At 40.2% G+C, this 21,947-nt stretch overlaps 1 protein-coding gene across 26 annotated transcripts in view; it reads left to right on the top strand.

Moving 5' to 3' along the window:
* Positions 1-21,947, top strand: part of MICAL3 (microtubule associated monooxygenase, calponin and LIM domain containing 3) — a 227,890-nt gene that overhangs the window by 180,090 nt on the left and 25,853 nt on the right. For 19 of the 26 annotated variants that reach the window (XR_009156059.1, XM_058190697.1, XM_058190693.1 and 16 more), the window contains 7 exons: positions 3,882-3,944; positions 6,458-6,550; positions 9,331-9,465; positions 10,822-10,913; positions 12,215-14,027; positions 15,022-15,116; positions 19,141-19,191. Coding sequence is in view for 23 of the 26 variants with exons in the window: in XM_058190697.1 (XP_058046680.1) it covers positions 3,882-3,944; positions 6,458-6,550; positions 9,331-9,465; positions 10,822-10,913; positions 12,215-14,027; positions 15,022-15,116; positions 19,141-19,191 (2,342 nt within the window). In the remaining 3 variants the exon portion in view is untranslated. The remainder of the gene's footprint in view (positions 1-3,881; positions 3,945-6,457; positions 6,551-9,330; positions 9,466-10,821; positions 10,914-12,214; positions 14,028-15,021; positions 15,117-19,140; positions 19,192-21,947) is intronic. The other 7 variants (XM_058190716.1, XM_058190712.1, XM_058190708.1 and 4 more) reach the window with 4 other exon arrangements.

Raw genomic sequence — 21,947 nt, 5'->3', positions numbered from 1 at the left:
GAGCTCCATTTTCGCTGGCAGAGGGGTGCAGGAGGCCATTGCAGCCGAAAACTTAGTTCGGAAGCCCGTTTTTGCTGGCAGAACATTTGGGCCACCACAGGTACTCCCAACATAAGTGATGTCAAGCTGGCCATGGCCACCCTGGGTCTCCGAGGTCAAACACAACCCTGATGCAGCTCTCAATGAAATTGAGTTTGACATTCCTGGTCTAACCTAATGCAAGAGAGAAATTGAGTCTATACAGTTCTTTAGGCTGGTTTAATGGAGAATAGCCTCCCTCAGCCTGGTGGATCCTAGATGTTTTCTATCTCCAAGAATTTCAATCCAGCAAGGGTCAATTTGATGATTGGGTAGTTTCAGAAGAGAAGAGTGAAAAGGGCAAAATTGATAAGGAGCAAATAATTAAGAGAAATTGAGAAAACTTAAGGGCATTGCATCTAAAGGGGGGGCAGAAAGATAAGAATATTTTAAATAAAACCCTTGAAGTAATAAAATAGCACAAGGCCTCTTCAGAATGATGACAACCGATTGCCTGAAAAACAGTTTGTTCACTAAATGGACAGAGGATGGTGAAGGATGAAATTATTTTTTGAAAGTTGATCTTTCAGTGAGATGTTGAAGATTTTATGTGTCAAAGACAAATGTTGTTTCAATTACTTTCTTCATGGAGATTTCTTAAAAGATGAAAAGAAACGTAAAGGATGGTTTTCTCCATTCTATACGTACCAAACACGTTGGATTCCAATTCCCATTGTCCGTAGCCATTTGAGAATGAGGGCACTTGCATTTCCAGTAACTGGAAAGTGCCGATAGGGAAAGTTTCATTAGAGGATGTCTCAAATATCGGATTATTAATATTCTGAACAATTTGCAACATGTAGAGTAATGGGAGTCTAGATAAAAAAATATTTCCCCTGTAAACTAAAAAAAGTAGGGCCCTTTTTCTTGGCTCTGATCTTCTTGAGTGCACCATAGAAAGTAAATCCCATACAGAATTGGGATAAGAAGCTGTTACTTATATTTAGCTTAGCAAATGCTTGATGTTTCCATGCTCTTGATACGATATTCCAGGGGGTACAAAAACTTGGGTTTAGAAGTTTTAAAATTATAGTATACATGTATAATTATATGCATATACTTATTTGTTTTTTAAGAGGTGTGAGAATATATCAGAAGCATTCTAGGGATGCGGGGTATAGGAAAGGTTGGGAACCCCTGCTCTAGAGCTTCTGTTGGATAGGTAATCCTAGGTTTGGGTCCCAGACATATTTTTTTTTACATTAAATCTGCAGTTTGTTACTTTTCTGAAACAAAGACTCCCAGATTCCTGTTTTCTAGGATTGGGCAAGGTGCCTGTTGGTTTTTGTGGCTGGGCTGCCAAAACTTGTAGTTGACCAGCATCTGAATTAGAGGTGAGTTTCAACAGGTTCTGACCAGTTCTGGAGAACCAGTAGTGGAAATTTTGAGTAGTTTGGAGAACCAGTAGTAAAAATTCTGACTTACCCTGCCCCCATCTATTATCTGCCTCCCAGGTCCTAGCTGATCGGGAGGAAATGGGGATTTTGCAGTAACCTTCCCCTGGGGTGGGAATGGAGATTTTACAGTATCCTTCCCCTGCCATGCCCACCAAGCCACACTCACCAAGCCACACCCACAGAACCGGTAGTAAAAAAATTTGAAACCCACCACTGATCTGGAGGTCACCCATACTTCATTCTAGTTCAAGACAGTACTTCTTATGACCTATTGTATACCTAATTTTTAGAGGGACGCGGTGGCTCAGAGGCTAGGATGTTGAGCTTGTCGATTGAAAGGTCGGCAGCTCAGCAGTTCAAATCCTTAGTACTGCCATTTTGAAAGCACGTAAAAATGCAAGTAGAAAAAATAGGGACCACCTTTGGTGGGAAGGTAACAGCGTTCTATGCGCCTTTGGCGTTGAGTAATGCCGGCCACATGACCACGGAGATCTTCGGATAGCGCTGGCTCCATCTTTGAAACGGAGATGAGCACTGCCCCCTAGAGTCAGCAACGACTAGCATGTATGTGCGAGGGGAACCTTTACCTTTACCTTTATACCTAATTTTGAAATATAAATATTTTGCAAGGAGGGTTTTTTTCCCCTTCCAAAGCCACTGAAATTGCAACTCCTTTGGTCCAATTATGTATTGACTAGCTTTTTCCAAATCCTTTAGAAAGTTTATTTTCTTATACTTTCTTGAAATGAAAGGGGTGGGTATATGTGTGTGTGTGAGAGAGAGAGAGAGACAGACAGACAGAAAGACCGACCGACCGACCAAGAGAGACTGACTAAGAATAATTATTAGCAGAGGAGGTATTATGAACTTTACAAGAGAAAGATTGCTAGTTTGTTTAGTCTTGGAATTCTGCACTTGTTATATACCGTGAAATGTTACTCCAAATACCTATGCTGCGACCTACCAAAAATAAGTCTAAAAATCAGTTTAAAGCAAGTCCTTCCAAATAAGGAAAATTGGAAAGAAAGAAACCATCATCTGCCCTTTACTTCAGTTTTCACTGAATGTAAGAGAACCTTCCCATTTTAAAGGTAAATGATTTGGGTGAAATAGTAATCTTTCTTTTGAGGAATGTAAATGGTGTTCCCAAGTACTGATTACATAATTATTCCAGCTCAGGATCTGTATGTTATTTGAAAGTATCACACAGATAGTCTTTCAACAAACCCTGCACCTCAGCCTATTTTCATCCAAACATATAATGAATACCTCTAGTATTCTATTAGTGGAAATCTCAGACACTTTTTTTCCTAACAGTAACTCGGTCACCTTTGAGCTCAAGGAAACAACAATCTGTATTTCTCAAAATATAAGCATTTTTAAAAATTTGACAAACCTCTGAAATTGAAAACGAACAGCCCAAGCACAAGAGATCTTATATGTTGATCTTATACTTTCTCTGAAGAAAAAAAAGAAGGCATATTTTGGGTTTCAGTAATTCTTGCAGTTTGAAAAGATTAATATGTTCATTATACTTCCCTTGTGTTATAGTCTACAATTGCCTTATTTCCTTGGATTTTTCTCTGATGATCTGGTGTATGGTTTGGGGTTTCACCATTTATTTGGCTTCATGGGAACTTTCCTCTGATTCCTTTCCTTGATTTTCCTAACTTGCTATATGCCGGTATGGTCTTTTTGTTGGGATGAACTCTTTTGAATTCTCAACCAGGGCAGCCAGACCCAGGTAACACTGGTGTCAGGTATGGAGAACCTTGACTCAACCTTTTAAAGGTTCCAGGTGAAGTAGTATAAAAGAGTTTGATTTTGTCTCATAACTGAGAGATATACTATACAAGAGAAGGCTAAACATTGCAGCTGAAAACGGAGCCGGAGACAATGGATTCTCCCAGCCCTCCCTGGGCCACCACAGGTGCCTCTGACATGAGTGACATTGAGCTGGCCACGCCCCCCCCGGCCACGCCCCCCCCCATCGAGGTCAAACACAACCCTGATGCGGCCCTCAATGAAATTGAGTTTGACTCCCCTGTTGTAGATAGAACAATCTTTATCAAAGCTGGATATTTTTGGCAGGAGAACATGGGAGATGACAGTTTGAGGACTGCCGTACTCTATGGCAAAGTAATCATCAGAAGACAAATTCATCCACTTAAAGGAAGGGAGTGAATATAACAGGGATTAAGGAAATCCATTGATCAGAGCATTTCTTTCTTTAAGTATTTTTTATTTTACTAGAGGATCTTTGATTTCTATGAGAAAGGTCAGAGCTCAAGCAAATGTTTTTCTGCTTCTGGACTTTTTTTCTTTTTCTTTTGTGATGTTTCCATTTCAAAATACATGTTGAGTGTGCTGTGGAATTTATTATATTTTTATTTTATTTTAATTCAGCATCTGACCTTCCCTCCATCCGCCACGAGGCAGTACAGGCATGGCTGGATGCAGTCCCAGGAGGTAGTTGTGGTGATGTTGTGTTTATAAACTCACAAGTAACCCTGCCCGCCACCGCTGGCAATGCCACTGCTCCATGTTTCCAGTGCCCCAATTGCTGGCCTTTTTTTTAACCCAGGAACTATCCATGTCTTTATTGCTACTGCATGGCAGAGTTGGAGAGGCAGGGAAAAGGGGGGTTTGCATGTCTCAAAGAGATAAGCCATTCTTGCATGAATTAGACCACCATCTTAATTCCTTCAGCTTCTCTTCTTGCAGGCAATACAGGAAATCCAGATGTAGTTGAGAAGAGAAATAGATTTTCTAGATATGCCATAGACCAGTAGGACCTATTTAAATCTAACACTAACTGAAAGGTGAAAACAAGCCAGAGCCTCTTATGTAGGTATTTATCTGAGTGCTCTTATATATATAGTCCCATCTTACAGTTTGCCAGAAAAAACCCACCAAGATTTCCATTGGTGCCAGTAGAAGATTATACAGTACCTCAAGATAAATTATTTCCTTTACTCAACTCTCATGGTCTTGATTTTAAGCAAGGCCCTTGGTGGCAATTGTTTTCTAAAATGACATTTAAGTTCAATGCTGTTTCAGGTGATCTGAAGTGGTTCCATCTTTAAAATTCATAATGGGAAGATGTGTGTTATGTGTCCCACATAACATAATCTTATTGTAATATTACAATTTCTACAGAACATCTTCCTAATATGGGGGGGGGGGGAAATCTTCTCACTTGCTTTATTCTGTAGCCATTATCTTCATTACTTTAGCCTGTTTTGAAACTTTTATTTTAAAAAAAGTAGAAATGGTAGACAAAATGTATCTACAGTTTTGAAAAGAGTAGTTCACTGAGTTGGAAGAATGCTGGTTAGATAGACCTTAAGTTGACAAAAACTTCAATGAGAAGTCATTGCTGAAGTCAATTTGAAGTGTATTAAAGTCAGAATTGAGATATGTTTGTGTGCCTGGAATTCCGCCATCTAGATAGATGTGGAATAGATCAGATTCTTCGTAAAGTGACTTTACTGTAGAATGAGACATGGTTATGTGAGTGTCTTTTCTACTCCATGTAAAATAGCTAAATTGTACAGGTTGCTTCTAAACAGCCTTACCCTTTCGTCTTATTTTTAAAATTGAGTCCTTCTAAAAGAATTGGTCATAATTTTAGATAGTAGAACAGAGATTGCTTGAGACTTGGCAATTTAGATTTTGCATGGATGGAGCTAGTGCATTTCTAAAACTTTTTTTTTTTTTGCTTCTGTCAGCAGAGTTTGCATATTGCCTTATTCTTAGCCAGTTTTGATTGCTGGCCAATCTGGGCAAAACATGGCTTCCAGTAGTTTGGGATATAGTAGTGCATCGCTCTTAAGGTTCTATGCGAGAGCTTCCCTCCCTACCCTGCACTTTATGTTTAACTGCTTATTCTGTGCAAAGATGTATTTGCAAAATAACTATGAATAGAACACATTTTTCCAAGAATAGATGTGCACCAATATATGCTAATTTGTGTCTCCATTAACATATCACTGAAATTTGATTTTGATTCATGGGAATACGCATGATTGCTTAGGAGAGACTAGTCTTTCCTATATTGAAGGCTATTCCAAAATATTACATCAATTAAACGTATAGCACCAGTTATGTTTGATTTTAAAATGCTGTATTTGATCTCCACATACAGTGGTACCTTGGTACTCAGCTGCTTTGAAACTCATTGAATTTGGTACCCAAAGCATTTTGACACAAAATTTTTTATCCCAGTGCTCATTGTTTGTTTGGTACTCAACACACAAGCTAGAACTTGTGTTGTCGGCTACTTTGTGACCCACTACAGTATTCCTTACGGGAAAATTTTGTTTGGAACTCATCAGTTTTGGTTCTCATTGTGCCTCCTGGAACCAGTTAATGAGGAATACCAAGCTATCACTGTACTCTTAGTTTGGATGGTTGCTTAGAATAGCGACAGCTAATATGTATATGCCATAAATATATTTCCAATTATGTTTAAACTTTAATAGGGCTACATGGTCCATTGTATAATATTACAAATATTTAAATATGAATATTCTAAAAGGTCAGCCTCACATTTCAGGGAACCATTCATTTCATATATTAACAAAACATATTCCACTTGTTTTTAAAAAAGATGTATTTGACTAATGACCTGAAGTTTTTGTTTTTATCCAACATTTATGAACTGAGCTTTTATGATTAAAAAATTATGTACTGTAGCTCATATCTGATTGTCTCGGCTCAGATGCGTCAATGTCACATACATCAATGTTCTTCAGCGTTCAAATGAAAAAAAAAAAGGCAAATCTTTATTCCAGGATAGTCTTGTCCCGTCATACATATCAATTTTAATCCAAAGTGGTACAGTCCTAGCAAAACAAACATCACATGTTTGCTGTATTTGGATTACAGGAATGTGTCTTAAGTGATCCTCCAAACAGAAATCTATTTTCTTTTCCACCCCATTGTTTCTTTTTAAAATTGGTACCAACAATTTATTGTAGCCCTGTGTGAAGAGAATGATGATGAAGATGAAGTGGGTACTGAGCCAGCAGAAGCTATTGAAGATGGAGACACCGGGGCAGAGTTGGATGATGGTAGGAGTCTGAGGGCATCTTCACACAGTATGTTGTTGGTTGATGTAATGGAACATGTGGGTGACCTTGGGGGGTGAGGGGAAGAGATGCTCCCTAGAAAACAATCTGATAAGAGCGGGAGGAGCCCCCAGTGACTTAACAGTCAGAGAAAGAAATTTAGGAAAGACTGACCTCATTGATTAGATGGTTAAAAGTAGTGATGGAAAGTTTGTAGCTTCAGACTTGTCAGATTCTATTAATGTGCCCTTACTATAAAGTGGGGACCTTTTCCTTTTACTATACTTTTACCCCACCATGTGGGGATGCGGTGGCTCATTGGCTAAGAAGTTGAGCTTGTCAATCAGAAAGGTCGGCGGTTTAAATCCCTAGCACCGCATAACGGAGTGAGTTCCCGTTACTTGTCCCAGCTTCTGCCAACCTAGCAGTTCGAAAGCAAGTAAAAAATGCAAGTAGAAATATAGGGACTACTTTGGTGGGAATTAACAATGCTCCGTGCACCTTTGGCATTTAGTTATGCCAGCCACATGACCACAGAGACGTCTTCGGACAGCACTGGCTCTTTGGCTTTGAAACTGAGATGAGCACCACCCCCTAGAGTCGGGAACAAGTAGCATGTATGTGCGAGGGGAACCTTTATCTTTTACTATTTATTTATTTATTAAACTTATATACCGCACCATCTCCCATAGGACTCAGGGCGGTTCACAGGCATATTAAAACAATATAGAACAATATAATAAATAAACATTTAAAACCCAAATTAAAACTAAATATTATCAAAGCCTGATCACTAAAACAATAAGAACCAATAAAACCCCCATTAAAATTTGGTTAAAACATTTTGTTCTTAGGCTAGTCCCGCACGCTGAAATAATAAAGTCTTCAGTTCACGTCTGAAGGTCCGGAGGTCAGGGAGTTGTCGTAATCCTGGAGGAAGCTCATTCCACAGGGCTGGTGCCGCCACAGAGAAGGCCCTCCCCCTGGGGGTCGCCAACCTACATTGTTTGGTCGACGGCACCCTGAGGAGGGCCACTCTGTGGGAGCGCACCGGTCGTTGGGAGGCAATCGGTGGCAGAAGGCGGTCTCGAAGGTATCCCGGTCCTAAGCCATGGAGCGCTTTAAAGATGGTAACCAAAACCTTGAATTGCACCCGGAAGACTACTGGTAGCCAGTGCAGGCCGCGCAGGATAGGTGTTATATGGGAGCAACGCGGTGCTCCCTCTATCACCCGCGCGGCCGCATTCTGGACTAACTGGAGCCTCCGGGTGCTCTTCAAGGGGAGCCCCATGTAGAGAGCATTGCAATAGTCCAGGCGGGAAGTGACGAGGGCGTGAGTGACCGTGCGTAAGGCGTCCCGGTCAAGGAAGGGGCGCAACTGGCGAATCAGGTGGACCTGATAAAAAGCTCCCCTGGCGACGGCTGTCAAATGATCCTCTAAGGACAGCCGGTCGTCCAGGAGAACGCCTAAGTTGCGCACTCCCTCCCTGGGGGTCAGTACTTCCTCCCCCACAGTCAGCGATGGTGTAAGCTGGCTGTACCGGGAAGCTGGCACCCACAGCCACTCTGTCTTGGAAGGGTTGAGTCGAAGCCTGTTCCTCCCCATCCAGACCCGTACGGCCTCAAGACACCGGCCCATCACCTCAACGGCTTCATTGGGGTGGTTCGGGGTGGAAATGTACAGCTGGGTGTCATCAGCGTACAGATGATAGTCCACCCCGAAACCACGGATAACCTCACCCAGCGGCTTCATATAGATGTTGAACAGGAGAGGCGAGAGGACAGACCCCTGAGGCACCCCACAAGTGAGGCGCCTTGGGGTCGACCTCTGCCCCCCTGCCAACACCGTCTGCGAACGGTCAGAGAGATAGGAGGAGAACCACCGATACACGGTACCTCCCACTCCCAATCCCCCCAACCGTCACAGCAGGATACCATGGTCGATGGTATCAAAAGCCGCCGAGAGATCTAATAGAACCAGGACAGAGGAACAACCCCTGTCCCGGGCTCTCCAGAGGTCATCCACCAACGCGACCAAAGCCGTCTCAGTGCTGTAACCGGGTCTGAAGCCGGACTGGAACGGGTCCAGATAGACAGTTTCCTCCAGGTGTTGAGGAAGCTGATTCTACTATAAAGTAGAATGAGCTCATCTAATCTTGTTTCCTGTCTGATTTACCTCTGAGAGCTGGCAGTTAATACTGCAGAAATGCAAAGTCATGCTGCAAAACAATTGCATGTAAATTTGACAACCCCAAACAAAAGAGTTCAATTGATATAGTAATTTAAGTAGTGGCTTAATGGTGTGAGACTTGGAGGTGGTAGAGAAGGATTGCAAGATAATTATACATGTCATTTTTTAATCACACGTGGAATAGCCACGTTAAATAAAAATGTAGTAAAGGGCTTCAGAAGCACAGAGAGAAAACCTATTTTTTACTCTACAATTGTGACTTAGAACTAACAAAACTAGGTAATTTAGCATACACAAAATTTACTCTGAGTAGCAAGTACGAAAAGGGAGGGAGGGAGGAAGGAAGGAAAAGAAAGAGACAGGGAAAGAAAGGGAGACAGAGAGAGAGAGAGAGAAAGGAAGGAAGGAAGGAAGGAAGGAAGGAAGGAAGGAAGGAAGGAAGGAAGGAAGGAAGGAAGGAAGGAAGGAGGGAGCAGACGCCTACATGGTTTCACCATTCCCTTCTCTTGTTATGAAGTTACTATAAACGTATATAAAATTTGATTCTTAATTCTTTTTTGTTTTCCAATTCCTAACATTGTTGGGGGTTTAGATGACATCCCTTCTGATGCAGAGGCAGAGTGTCGCATCCATCAGGAAGAAAAAGAAGAAGAAAAAGAAGGAGAAGAACTGAAAGTCTCTGAGCTCAAGGAAGTAGAAACAGTCACCCCTTTCATTATGACGGAAGGTACTAAACATTTCAGCACATTGGACTGTCTAAGAACCTGTAGGCCAAAACTACACAGTTTTTCTTGTTTTTTAATTTAGAACAAATCAAAGAATGATTCCCATTAACAGTGTTTTCAAATAAATCTGTTCTCCCTTGCCAGCGCACACTTGCCACTCTAGAAATTCTTGCAATAATTACCATAAAGGTGTCTATTTGTCTGTCTGTACCTACCTACCTACCTATTATCTATCTATCTGTCTATCTATCTATCTATCTATCTATCTATCTATCTATCTATCTATCTATCTATCTATCTATCTATCTATCTATCTATCTATCTATCTATCTATCTATCTATCTATCTATCTATCTATCATCTAGAGTTTATATGGCTGCCCATCTCACAGAAAGTGACTGAGTGGCATACAATAACCCAGTAAAAACAATAAATAAATAAGACAAACATTAGTTAAAACGATTAGATAATAATGATTTAAAGAATTTAAAATTATAAAAGCAGAACTAAAACTGGAAAAGAGAACAGAGGGATGTCAATAATCAGGAAGCCACCTTTTGAGTTCAGTGTTCCACGGCATGATCAGATTTTGAGGGAACTTTGGAAGCTCAAGAACGATGAGGACAACCGTATCTTGTATCTTGATGCTTATGAACTGCATGTAGTAATCAAATACTGAGCCTTTGACTCTTGGCAGCTGGTTCTGTTTGGGTATTTAGGCCTCATGAAGGGGAATAAAGTAAAATATAGAACTGGGTCATTCTGCCATTGTGCTTAAAAAGAGCATCTAGTTGGCCAATGTGGGACACAAGATACTAGATTCAACAAACAAATATTGGATCCTTTATGATTCAACACATTGTTTTCAAACTAAATAGCAATTCACACTGCTGTCCCAAAGGAGCTTTTCCAAAAAACAACTGGACTTTGTTTTTCCTTGAAGATGTTTTGGGTTTTTGGATGAGAAAGGAAACATCTTCAAGGAAAAACAAAGTCCAGTTGCCTTTTGAAAAAGCACTTTTGGGACAACCATGACCTGGATGACTGAGACTCTTCATAGAAATTCACACTGTTATTATTACCATTTTTATAAAAAATTCAGCATGTAAAACCTTCTTCCTTGGCAATAATCTCTGAAACATAGAGGGACTTCCTTCTGAGTAATGTGCATAATCATCATCATATGTATAAGAAGAAATTGTGCCAAGTATAACGCCAAAGGGTGTTGAAGGGAGAGAGTCAAATTTGGATCACGTAGCAAATAGACTATCTAGAAAGAAGCATGAAAGGAGGCACTTAACTCCATGTACTTTATTTGGTTTTAAGATGGTCACAGCTCTGTTTTTTTGGTTCTTCAGATACCTGTAATCCTTGTCTTCCAGTCCAATCACCATGTGAAAGGACTGGTTCTATTTCTCCAATTTGTAACGATAAGGAAGAAGAAAAAGAGGTAAGGAATTGTCTCCATCCATAAACCTAAACCATGATGTTTAATTGTACAGGTCATAATAATCTTATTTATATACAATGAAGATATGGTTATTAAATAGAATAGAATAGAATAGAATTTTTATTGGCCAAGTGTGATTGGACACACAAGGAATTTGTCTTGGTGCATATGCTCTCAGTGTACATAAAAGAAAAGATACGTTCATCAAGGTACAACATTTACAACACAATTGATGATCAATATAAATTCACATGTTTAGTCTAAAACAAATGATATTATAGGTGAAGAAGAAATGGTGATAGCTACAGTGACTTTCTTTCACACAGTTAATACTGTGGTTCAGTGAAATCAAGATTTGTTGAAAGAGTTCTTTAATTTTCCAGGCTGAATGGGAAGCTGATATTTCTCATTGTAGAGATATAATCTGCTTCCCAGGGATGGGACATTTTAAGACTTAAGGAGAACATTGCATTGTCTGCTCCTTGGGAGCCAATGCTGAAAGGCCCACTCAGCTTGGAGCATTTTTATAATTTTACCCAGTTAAGGAAAAAGAGCATAAGGAAATAAGGCAATAGGTAGACAGTGGCTGATATTGCTTCCAGCTGAGCAGCCATAATTTCAAATTCAAGTTCAAATTACACCAGAAACTAGTAGTAGTTTCTGCCAAATGTAAATAATGTGCCTCAGTTGTTTTCAATACTAGTTCTATTCTTACAGACTTGCATTCTCGTTTCTCCATTTTGATTGTCTGAACAGGTGTAGAATTCTCTGGAACAATACTTTTTATATTGTAAACACATATGCTATCATGTTCCTTGAAAATTTGTCGGGAGTCTATCAGTAAGATGGTCAGTAATGGTAGGAAAAGCTGAAAAATAGTTTGTCCAACTGCTATTTAACTTCCATGTAATGTACACTAATTGGGGCAATTTTGAATAATAGTGTTGACTTCAAGTGTAGCAAGAAGTAACCTTAGTGCACCCTGGATTATCTCCCCAGAATCTAGTAGTAATATCCTGTGGTTCTGCAACAAAATTGTAGGCACTGTTCTGTAAATGTATTGATGAGGAAATATTATCAGAAAGTAGGAATAGGAAGCCATTATTCTAGAGCAGGGGTCTCCAAACGTGACAACTTTAAGACTTGTGGACTTCAACTCCCAGAATTCCTCACCAAGCCAGGAATTCTGGGAGTTGAAGTCCACAAGTCCTAAAGTTGCCATGTTTGAAGACCCTTGTTTTAGAACTTAGTGAAAGATATTTTAGGCCACTAACTATGCTCTGATTTTATCACGTTTGTAGGAATCTCTTATACCGATATACAGAAAAAAGTCATCGGATATCCATTTTTTCTCTGAGCCTTTCCTCCCGGAAAAAGAAAAAGAAGACAAGATCCTTGATGATCAAAAAGCTCAAAGTCCACCAGCATCAATTTCACCAATACGGTCACAGCCAGTTGCACTGCCTGAAGCCATCACACCAATATCTCCTGTAAAATCACCGTCAACAGTACCCGTAGAATCAATTTCTCCACCTCTTGCCCCCCTGCCTATTTGTTCACAGCCTTTGCCCACCACAGAAGCCTCCATTACACCTCCAGCAGAGCCACCAGTGTGTTTTCAGCCAATCCCAGCTTTTACTTCTACTCCTTTGGCCAAACTTGCTCTAAAAAGTAAAGATGGGCAGATGGAAAAACTGGAAAGTCCCACCACAACAGAAGAGATTTTGAAAAGGAATAATCTTGTGGAGGAATTCTGGATGAAGAGTGCTGAAATCCGTAGGAGTTTAGGCCTCACTCCTGTCAACAGAAGCAGGGGATCAGACCCAAACTTTACCTACTCACCCCTAGAATCTGTTCCTCTTAAACTATATAATTCTGATTTGGGGTCAGAAGAAAAAGGAATCCATCCTGTCAAACCACCAAAGGTAATCATGCCAAAGTTGGATAAGGAACAATTTTCTTTGCTGACACCAACCTCCCAATCAGAGAAAGAGTTGAAAAACTCAAAGGATGTGAAAAGAGATCTCTCCAGCAGTTCTGGACTGGGACTTCAGGGTAGTTCATCCAACATGAGGACACTGGCCAGCCAAAGTTTCAACACATCGGATTCCACCATGCTCACCCCTCCGTCTAGCCCTCCTCCGCCACCACCTCAGAACGAAGAACCAGCAACGTTGCGAAGAAAAAGGCACCAGGCAATTTGGCAGAAGGAAGCAGAGTCCGTACAGACACCTCAGATGGCGCCAGCCAATGAAAGAATCCGACCCACCAGAAGTTCTTCTCAACCACCCAGAGAGGAGGTGAGGAAGTCATTTGTTGAGAGTGTGGATGAAATACCATTTGCTGATGACGTAGAGGACACTTACGATGACAGAACAGAGGATACAAGCCTTAATGAAAAATACTACACTCCACCTAGCAAGCCAAGGCCTGAGAAGCCTCTTCAACTGCATGTGGTTAAGGAAAATGATAGATCATCGTCCACTGAAGGAGGAAAGAGAGGCCTTCCTCAGGTCTCTGCTGAAGCTAAGGAGCTAGCTGAGGAAAGGATGAGGGCCAGGGAGAAGTCTATCAAAAGCCAGGCCTTACGGGATGCTATGGCTAAGCAGCTTAGCAGGATGAAAGATCTGGAGATGACCAGCAGTGGTCTTGCTGCAAAATCACGTAAAGCATCTACAGCACCCTCAAAGACCAAAGAATTTACTTTAGACACTTCAAAGCATCCGACTGGCAAAACCAGCGAAGGCCCCACTCTGAAGCACGAAGCTAGTAGCGAGAGGTTCTTTCCCCCACTAACGGACCTTGGTGGTCACGATGGGTCTATCACATCCTCAGACGGCTCCAGCGGGAAGAATAAAAAAAGGACTTCTCTCTTCTCTCCCCGGAAGAACAAAAAGGAGAAGAAGTCAAAAAATGAAAACAAGCAATCTGACAAATCTAGCAGCGCCGCTGAGGAATCCACAAAGCCCAAATCCCTTTGGAAGTCGGTTTTCTCTGGTTACAAGAAAGACAAGAAGAAAAAGGCAGATGACAAATCTTGCCCTAGCACACCTTCCAGTGGGACCACAGTGGATTCTGGGAAGCATAAGGCATCTCCATTGGTTAGAGCAGGAGGTATAATATCAGTGCCTATATATTATAATGATTTCACCCTAGCCAGAAACTCTTCCAGGCGTTGTGCACATCCATCAGATTTGCTCCAGCATGCTGTTAACCCCATTATATATTTAGTGGTAGCTGAAAAGAAAGAATAAGTATGAGACGTCAGAATAACAACATACAGTCCTTTTTTTAAAGGCATCAGGTATTTTTAGATTCCTGCCAGATATTGAGAGTTCTGTATTTCACTTTAGCTAGATTAGACTAAAGGATAGCAATTCACCCCGTGTCACCAGTGATCTGATGGAAAGTTGAACATTGTCTGCTTAATTCTTCTCTGGTAATTTTGTCTTCTTGTATCTATGCATTTACATATTTATTGCATTTAACCCAGTCTGCAAGACACCCAACTCTAGTCCAGAAAAAAGAACAGTCATTTAAATATATATATATATCACATCACAGAAGGGTTTCACCACCCAGTCTAACCCAACACCTGGAGAATGGGTCAGTTTAGGGCCTGATTGGGGGGAATGAATGTGAATCCCAGGAGGGGTGGGGAGAGGGAATGGTGTTGACAGAGAAACCCAATTTCCTGGATCCTGGATTAGGCAGCATTGTTTAATCAACAGGATCTGGAAATGCTGACTTTTTGAGACTGTGTGGGATGAGCAGAAGTTACAGGGAATAGGCAGCACCTTAGAAGTAGTTGACTGCCGATCATTTATCCCCAGTTTCAACTACACTGCCTGGGGAGATATTGGGAGTCATTGAAAGACCAAAAAGTTAGGTTGTTGTGTCGGGAAAAGGGGATATTATCATTGCTTCTAGAGCACCCTTCATTGACCTGAGATGTTAGAAAAGGCTGAGTTGAATCACTGTTGCAGGAAGGGATGATACGGTCCTTTTTCAACCATGTGTCTGATGATTTAGTTCATTGTCCATTTTATTATGAACTATGAACTGCTCCTTAAGTTTTGCCGTTTGACACATTTCTTTATTGTCTCAGATTTGCAACTGCGCCAACACTTAAGCTTCTCCGAGGATTCTGATCTCTCTAATGAAGATGTCTTAGAACGTTCCTCACAGAGATCTAAACGAGAGGTAAGTTGATACTGCTGTGATCATTTGAAGCCAAGATGAGTCACAAAAGCTTCACAAAGGCCATGAAGCTTTTGTGGGTCATTTTAATATTTCCCTGTGATTTTGGATCTCTCTGGATCCAATAAGAATGAGAAAAATTAATTAGACCAAACTTCATAAGTTATATCTAAAACGTTTGTTTCTGTTCATAAGCGTAGGTCTGTTTGAAACTAAGTTGGGGAAGTATAAGTAGTCCTCAGATTACAACTATAATTGGAACTTTGTTGTTAATTGCAAAGTCGTGTCCAACCCATCGCAACCCCATGGACAACGTTCCTCCAGGCCTTCCTATTCTCTACCATCCTCTGGAGTCCATTTAAGCTCACGCCTACTGCTTCAGTGACTCCAGCCAGCCAGTCATAACTGGAACTAGGAATGTCTATTACTAAGCGAGGCAGTTGTTAAGTGAGACACAGCCAATTTTACAATCCTTTTTGGCACAATTGTTAAGCAAATCACGGAATTTGTTAAGTGAATTGTGTGATCATTAAGTGAACACGACTCCCCCCCCCCCCCGATTTCACTTGTTGGAAGCCAGCTTGGAAAGTCAGAAATTGATCACATGACCCTGAGATGCTGAAAACATCATAAATAAATGCCAATTGCCAGTTGGCCAAATCCTGATCATGTGACTTTGGAGATGCTGCAGTGTTTGTAAGTGCCAGAACCGGTTGTAAGTTACTCTTTTCAGTGCTGTTGTAACTTCAAACAGACAGTCACTAAACAAATGGTTATAAATTAAGGACTATATGTAATCTCAGATTCTTGTGCAGTCCTGAATTCTAGGTGAGCTTAGGTAGCTAGCTACTCCAAAAGTTATTTTAATAGAAGTGGAAAAGATGTTTAATTACATTGCCAAAATGGCAATATATATAAAAAGTATTCTTTTTCTAAATTATGTAATAACCATAGGAATTGGCCAGGTTTTTTTTTCAAATAATCATATATACACTCTCATTTTTGTAGCGAAGTTTGGCAATGGCAAATTATATCTATACTGTTGCTTAGTAAAACTTAGTGCAAATGTTCCTATAGTCATTAATAATCAACTTTGAATTGAGAAAGAAATAACTAACCATTTTGGTAATTGTACAAGATTATTATCCTGCAAACTTCTTGATTGAAATAGCAATTTGCAAACTGAGCTATTTGCAAATTGTTCTTTTTGCTACTCAAACCTACTTGTGACTGAGCTTGGTAACAGACTTCCTTTTACCCAGGATAGCTTAAGGCAATTCTGGTGGGGTGGAGGATAGTGAAGATAAAATGGCTGGTTCAAAATTCAACGTCTTTCATGTACAGTGCCTGAATTTTTCTCCTGGATTAATTTCTCTGTAACCATTCTTTTTAGATTGCTCTTTTTATTTAATTTTTTAAAAATTTATCACGTTTATATTTGCCTTCTAGCTTTCCATGGCAGTTTTTACATTACATGTGGGATTTTTTTAAAAAGGATATACTTGTGATACTGAAAAGGGATAAAGATTGTAGTTTCCTATGAGTTCCAATGTAATCAATCATCTTGAAATCTAAAACTTGCTACTTAACAGAGGTTGGGCCCGAGTGTAACAGAGGAACAATTTCCCCCTTAAAAAAAAATCAGTCATTGTGAATATTGTGTTTTTCCTGCCTAGTTTGCATTACATAGAGATATTCCAGATATCGTAATCCCTAAAGAGCAATGGTGCTAGGAATTACAATATTAAGATTTAAATTCCAAGTGGGAGCTAGGAAATCTTATTTTGCTAGCAATAAGAGTTAAATGTTCCATAGATTAGCTAATCCACTCTAAGTGTTTTAATAAGAGTACATTTACAGGCATTTCTTAGAGTAGTTAAAGGATCAGACTGACAATAGCAACAGATGGTTTAACTCCTACTTTAAACATAATTGTCAAAGAGCTTTTGCTGTACCCCTCTCCTTGTGGGATGTTCATAATAGTGGCAAAATGGCATGGGATATTTTAACTTTAACAATGCGGAATAGATGAGCTGATAATGTACTTTTACAGGACTGTCCTTGAATCATAGGGTGTGTGATTTGGAAAGAAACTTGAAAAATCACGTAATCCTTTACTCTTGTCACTGAAGTTTAAAAAGCAAGAGCCAGAAGGTTACATAAACTTTACACAGAGCCTTAGTCTAAGGCAGACTGAGTGTGTTTATATCTTAGTGCAGGGTTGGGCAACAACTATAGCCTTTTTACAGCCTGTGGATTTCAACTCCCAGAATTCCTGAGCCAGCCACAGGTAAAGGGGCTATAATTGCCCATCTTTGTCTTAGTGGCAGACCCTAACTGCAAAAATAATTGTTTTCCAAGTGATGAAGAAACAAAATAAATAGGGAAACTGGTACAGGTATCCTTCACAGCGTGAAATCAATACAACAATATACCTTAGAAAGGAAACATATTAGTTATGACCAGGTACAGAACAGTACAAAAATTAAAATCCAATTCTTAAGAATGCTACATAAGAGATACAGAGAATGACGAAGACAGTATTTTACAAAGACAAATGTGAACTTTGTTATAAAATCAGTTCAGTCTAAATTTTTATTCCAACTCTCAAGTTTCTAGATAACATTGTCACGCCAGAGAAACAAAGCACAGTCAGTGTGGTTTTCCAAGCAGTAAAAGTAACTTGTGCATGGCTTCTAGACCAAGGCTCAGCTGCCTGTTTTGTGGTGACATTACTGACTAGCATTGGGGAAGACGGGGGATCTGATGTATAATGTTGAAAGCAAGGATGAAATGCTCCTGATTCGGACCGGATCGCCCAATTCGGACCAGATCGCCCAATCCAATAGCGATGTCAGTAGGTGGTTCAAAGAACCAGTAGCAAAAATTCCTGCACCCTCCCCCCATGCCCACCTGAGCCGCGCAATCACCAGAGGTTTTTTTGTTGTTGTTGTTGTTTTACTTTTAAAAGCATTTTTTTCTTTGGCCGAAAAAATGCTTTTAAAAATTAAAAAAAAAGCCTCTGATGATCGCACGGCTCAGCTGGGATTTTCAGAACCCTTTAGAAGCCTTTTTTCTATAGCCTCTTCAGCCAAAGAGGCTGTAAAAAAATTGCTTTTAAAGGGATCAGGCAACTCAGCTGGGATCGCCAGAATCCTTTAGGAGCATTTTTTTACAGCCTCTTCGGCCGAACAGGTTGTAGAAAAAATGCTTTTAAAAGTTTAAAAAAAAAAAAAAGTTGGCCACGCCCACCCAGTCACATTATTCTCCCCACCAAGCCACGCCCACAGAACCGGTAGCAACAAATGTTACATTTCACCCCTGGTTGAAAGGATCTGCTAAATAAATATATCATTTCTTGTAGCTTGTATTCCTGAATCAGTTATCGTCCATATATGTATGTGCTGCAGTCATGAAGCATTTAAATCATGTAGTTGCAGATTTCTGAAAAATATGTTGCCTTTTCCTAAATGCAGACATTTTATCTAAAACTCACCCAACATTTCTCACTTCCCTGTTCATGTTTTTATGTTTAGTTTCAGAAAAACTGAATGTGTTGCCAAAAGTATTGAAGGGCAGGCATTCAGAATAAGAAATAATTCTGTGTTTTGTGTGATCCTATCAGTGTTTTGGCATACTCACTTACCCAAATAAAGTGTTAGATCCAAAATTCAATATCCCAAGCCCTTAAAATCTAACACTGGGGCTTAGGAAGTGATTGTCTTTTGCATATTTGCATAAAATTTGCAAATTTGGAAAATGCAAATGCAACTAATAACTTTGGGACCCCAAGATTATTTTATTTTATTTTACTTTATTTTTTGTAAAGCTACATGCTTCCATTGCGTATTTCCAAATTCTGAAGTATTTGTATTTTGAAGTTTCATGTAATATTTCAAGCAGCTTTTTTGTTTATTGTTGTCTTTCTGTATTGAGTGTTATTATGTTGAACTGATCTTGCTCCATTTTGTGTATTTCTTTTATTTTTGCCTTTGCTATTCCTTCCCCTCCCTCCCCATTTTTAAAGTTGATTTACATACCACACGCCTTGGCATTCAAGAGATCATATGCATCAAAGGTAGTGTCTCCATTCTCATTGACTTGCCATTGTTGCATGCATTCCTGTCATTAACCTACCAGCTTCTTAGCCTATATCTCCTCTGCTTTTTCCTCCCTTCATTTATACTAATACAACCTGAGATTGTGCATGTATGCAGCAATTAACAACATCAACACAACAGATCATCTTCACGTCCCAGAACATCAAGTCCATTTGAAGTGTGTGTAATATCTTCATTGAAGACCCAGCTAGGAAAACTGTTGATCTTAATCACGGTTTTTGGAGGCACTCTTGGTGGGTTGAATATTTGCCCTGTACCTAAAAGAGGGATTGATGATCTAAATATTACCATATATTACAGATTCTACCTCCATTTTATCCTTACAACTCTTCAGAGGTAGATTAAACAGAGAGGAAAGGATGGGTTCAGAGTCAACCAGGGATTTGTCTTTGGATCGTCATGATCTTAATCTTGCAGCCCAGTCACTGTACCATGTTGAGTATTGATTGATGAGTATCCACTGTGTCCTTGTGTGGCTAAGAAAGACTTTTAAGAGGCATAGAACTTGGCCTATGGGTACATAAGAAGCAATTATGGTTGTAGGTTTGAGTCGTGAATGGAAAAAATGAAATAAGCAGTTCATCAATTTATTTATCTTATGCTAATTACATGAGCTATACATTATCTCCAAATTATTAATTTAACCATGGAACTGATTATCAGACTGATGTAGTAGAAGAAGGCTTAAAGCAGCTTTCATCAAACTCCAAATATATTGTAATTGGAGCTTCCCAAATTTTGGTCTTTTCTGTTCCTAATTGGAAAAGACTAACTTAAAGGGACACGGAAGAGATTTCTTGTTGTATGACATCTTTTCAGCTCTAATGAACTCTGGTGGTGATTTTAATGGTATTCCTTCTTTTCCTTCATCTTATCTGTTGAGGGATTCAGCTACGATGATTTAGGGCTCAGTTGATTTTTTTTTAATGAGGTGAAAATGTGGGAAACATGAAAACAGTCTTTAGCTGCTTATATAAAATGAAGATCTGCCCTCTTAATATAAAATGACATACAGTAGATGGTCATAAAGCATATATTACAATTACCATGGATATCTTTTTATTAGACACATAGGAATTTTTAAACTGAAAGGAATTATACAAGTCACAAAACTATCTTGAAAATAAATATGTGCATTAATCACTTAGATAACATATTTTAGATGCTGAATTTTGTATTTTAAAAAAAGAGGAAACACAGCATTATAGGACAATTTATATAAAAAATATATAGCTAAGGTGTAAATGCAGTTCCTGCTGGTGTGTCTTTTAAGATTATTGTCAACGTGATTCCATTATATCTTTATTGACATGAAATTTTCCCTCAAATATTGACCTGATAGGCGAAATGTTTCTAATAAAGGAGAATATTTGCAGCTTAGGGTTGAAATGAGGGGTCCTTGGTGCTCCCTGATGTTAGCTAGTTCAGGTAATGAAACATCTGCTAGAAAACAACCAAGGTGTCGTGTCCCACTCCTCCGCTGATGGCCGGGTCAGGGAAATCCAAATCAGGCTTGCCTCTGCAGCTCTGCCCAAAGTCCTAGCAAAGTCCTCAGAGCAGGCAGGAGACCAGTAAGTGACTTCAGCAAGATAAGTTCGACTTTGCCTGACTCAGAGACTGCCAGAAAGCAGAACCTTTATATAGGCCATGGGGTGTGGCTCCATGACTCAGCACTCATTAAGGCCTGCCCCTCCCTTCCTTCTGTTGCCTCCGCCTATCCAATCTTCTGATGCGAGGGTCACTCCAATCAGCTGTTGGAAGTAAACTTTCCTCAGGCTCACATGCTGTGGAGGAGGGGCGGGGTCTAGCTGCTCCGTTTGCCTGGGCATGGAGCCAGGGCTGGGGCCGGGGGATGCTCCCTCCTCTGCAGCCTGCTTGGGCATGGAGCCAGGGCTGGGACCGGGAGGTGCCCCCTCCTCTGCAGCTTGTCTGGGCATGGAGCCAGGACTGGGGCCGGGAGGCATACATTCCTCCGTGTTCGGGAGCAGATAAGCAGACCCCGGCTGCGGTGAGAGCGGACAAGACACAACACAAGGGCCCCATTTTCTAGCCTATCTTCTCCCAAGTACTTTGGTTGAAGATATGTTGGAAGTTGATTTGCTTTAAATGTTATGATGGAGAATTCAGCCCTTTTCCTCTGGTGTGGTTTCCAAGTGAATCGCAAAATGCATAATACATCTCTTCTCATTGTGTTGAGACTGCAAGTTGGGTCATTCAAAGGGTTTTTTGAAATGTGAATTGAACTGCAGACTACAGGTAGTCCTCAACTTACAACAGTTTGCTTAGTGACCATTCGAAGTTACAACGGCACTGAAAAAAGTGACTTATGACCATTTTTCACACACTTGACGACCATTGCAGCATCCCCATGGTCACGTGATTTACGTTTGGATCCTTGACAACTGACTCACATTTATGACTGCTGCAGTGTCCCAGGGTCATGGGATCAACTTTTGCAACCTTCTGATAAGCAATGGGGAAACCAGATTCACTTAACGACCGTATTAATAATTTAACAACTGCGGTGATTCACTTAACAAATGTGGCAAGAAAAGTCATAAAATAGGGCAAAATTCACTGTACAAATTTCTCACTTAGCCACATAAATTTGGGGCTCAGTTGTGGTTGCATGTTGAGGACTACCTGTAAAGTCTTAGCAACAGCATTAAAAAGGCTCTTGGCCATGCACCATGCTTTGCTCAGATATATCTTT

The sequence above is a fragment of the Ahaetulla prasina genome, chromosome 7 (genome assembly GCF_028640845.1).
Source record: "Ahaetulla prasina isolate Xishuangbanna chromosome 7, ASM2864084v1, whole genome shotgun sequence".
NCBI classification, from domain to species: Eukaryota; Metazoa; Chordata; class Lepidosauria; order Squamata; family Colubridae; genus Ahaetulla; species Ahaetulla prasina.
The sequence above is the reverse complement of the archived record's forward strand: the minus strand, read 5'-3'. Positions and strand labels throughout refer to the sequence as shown.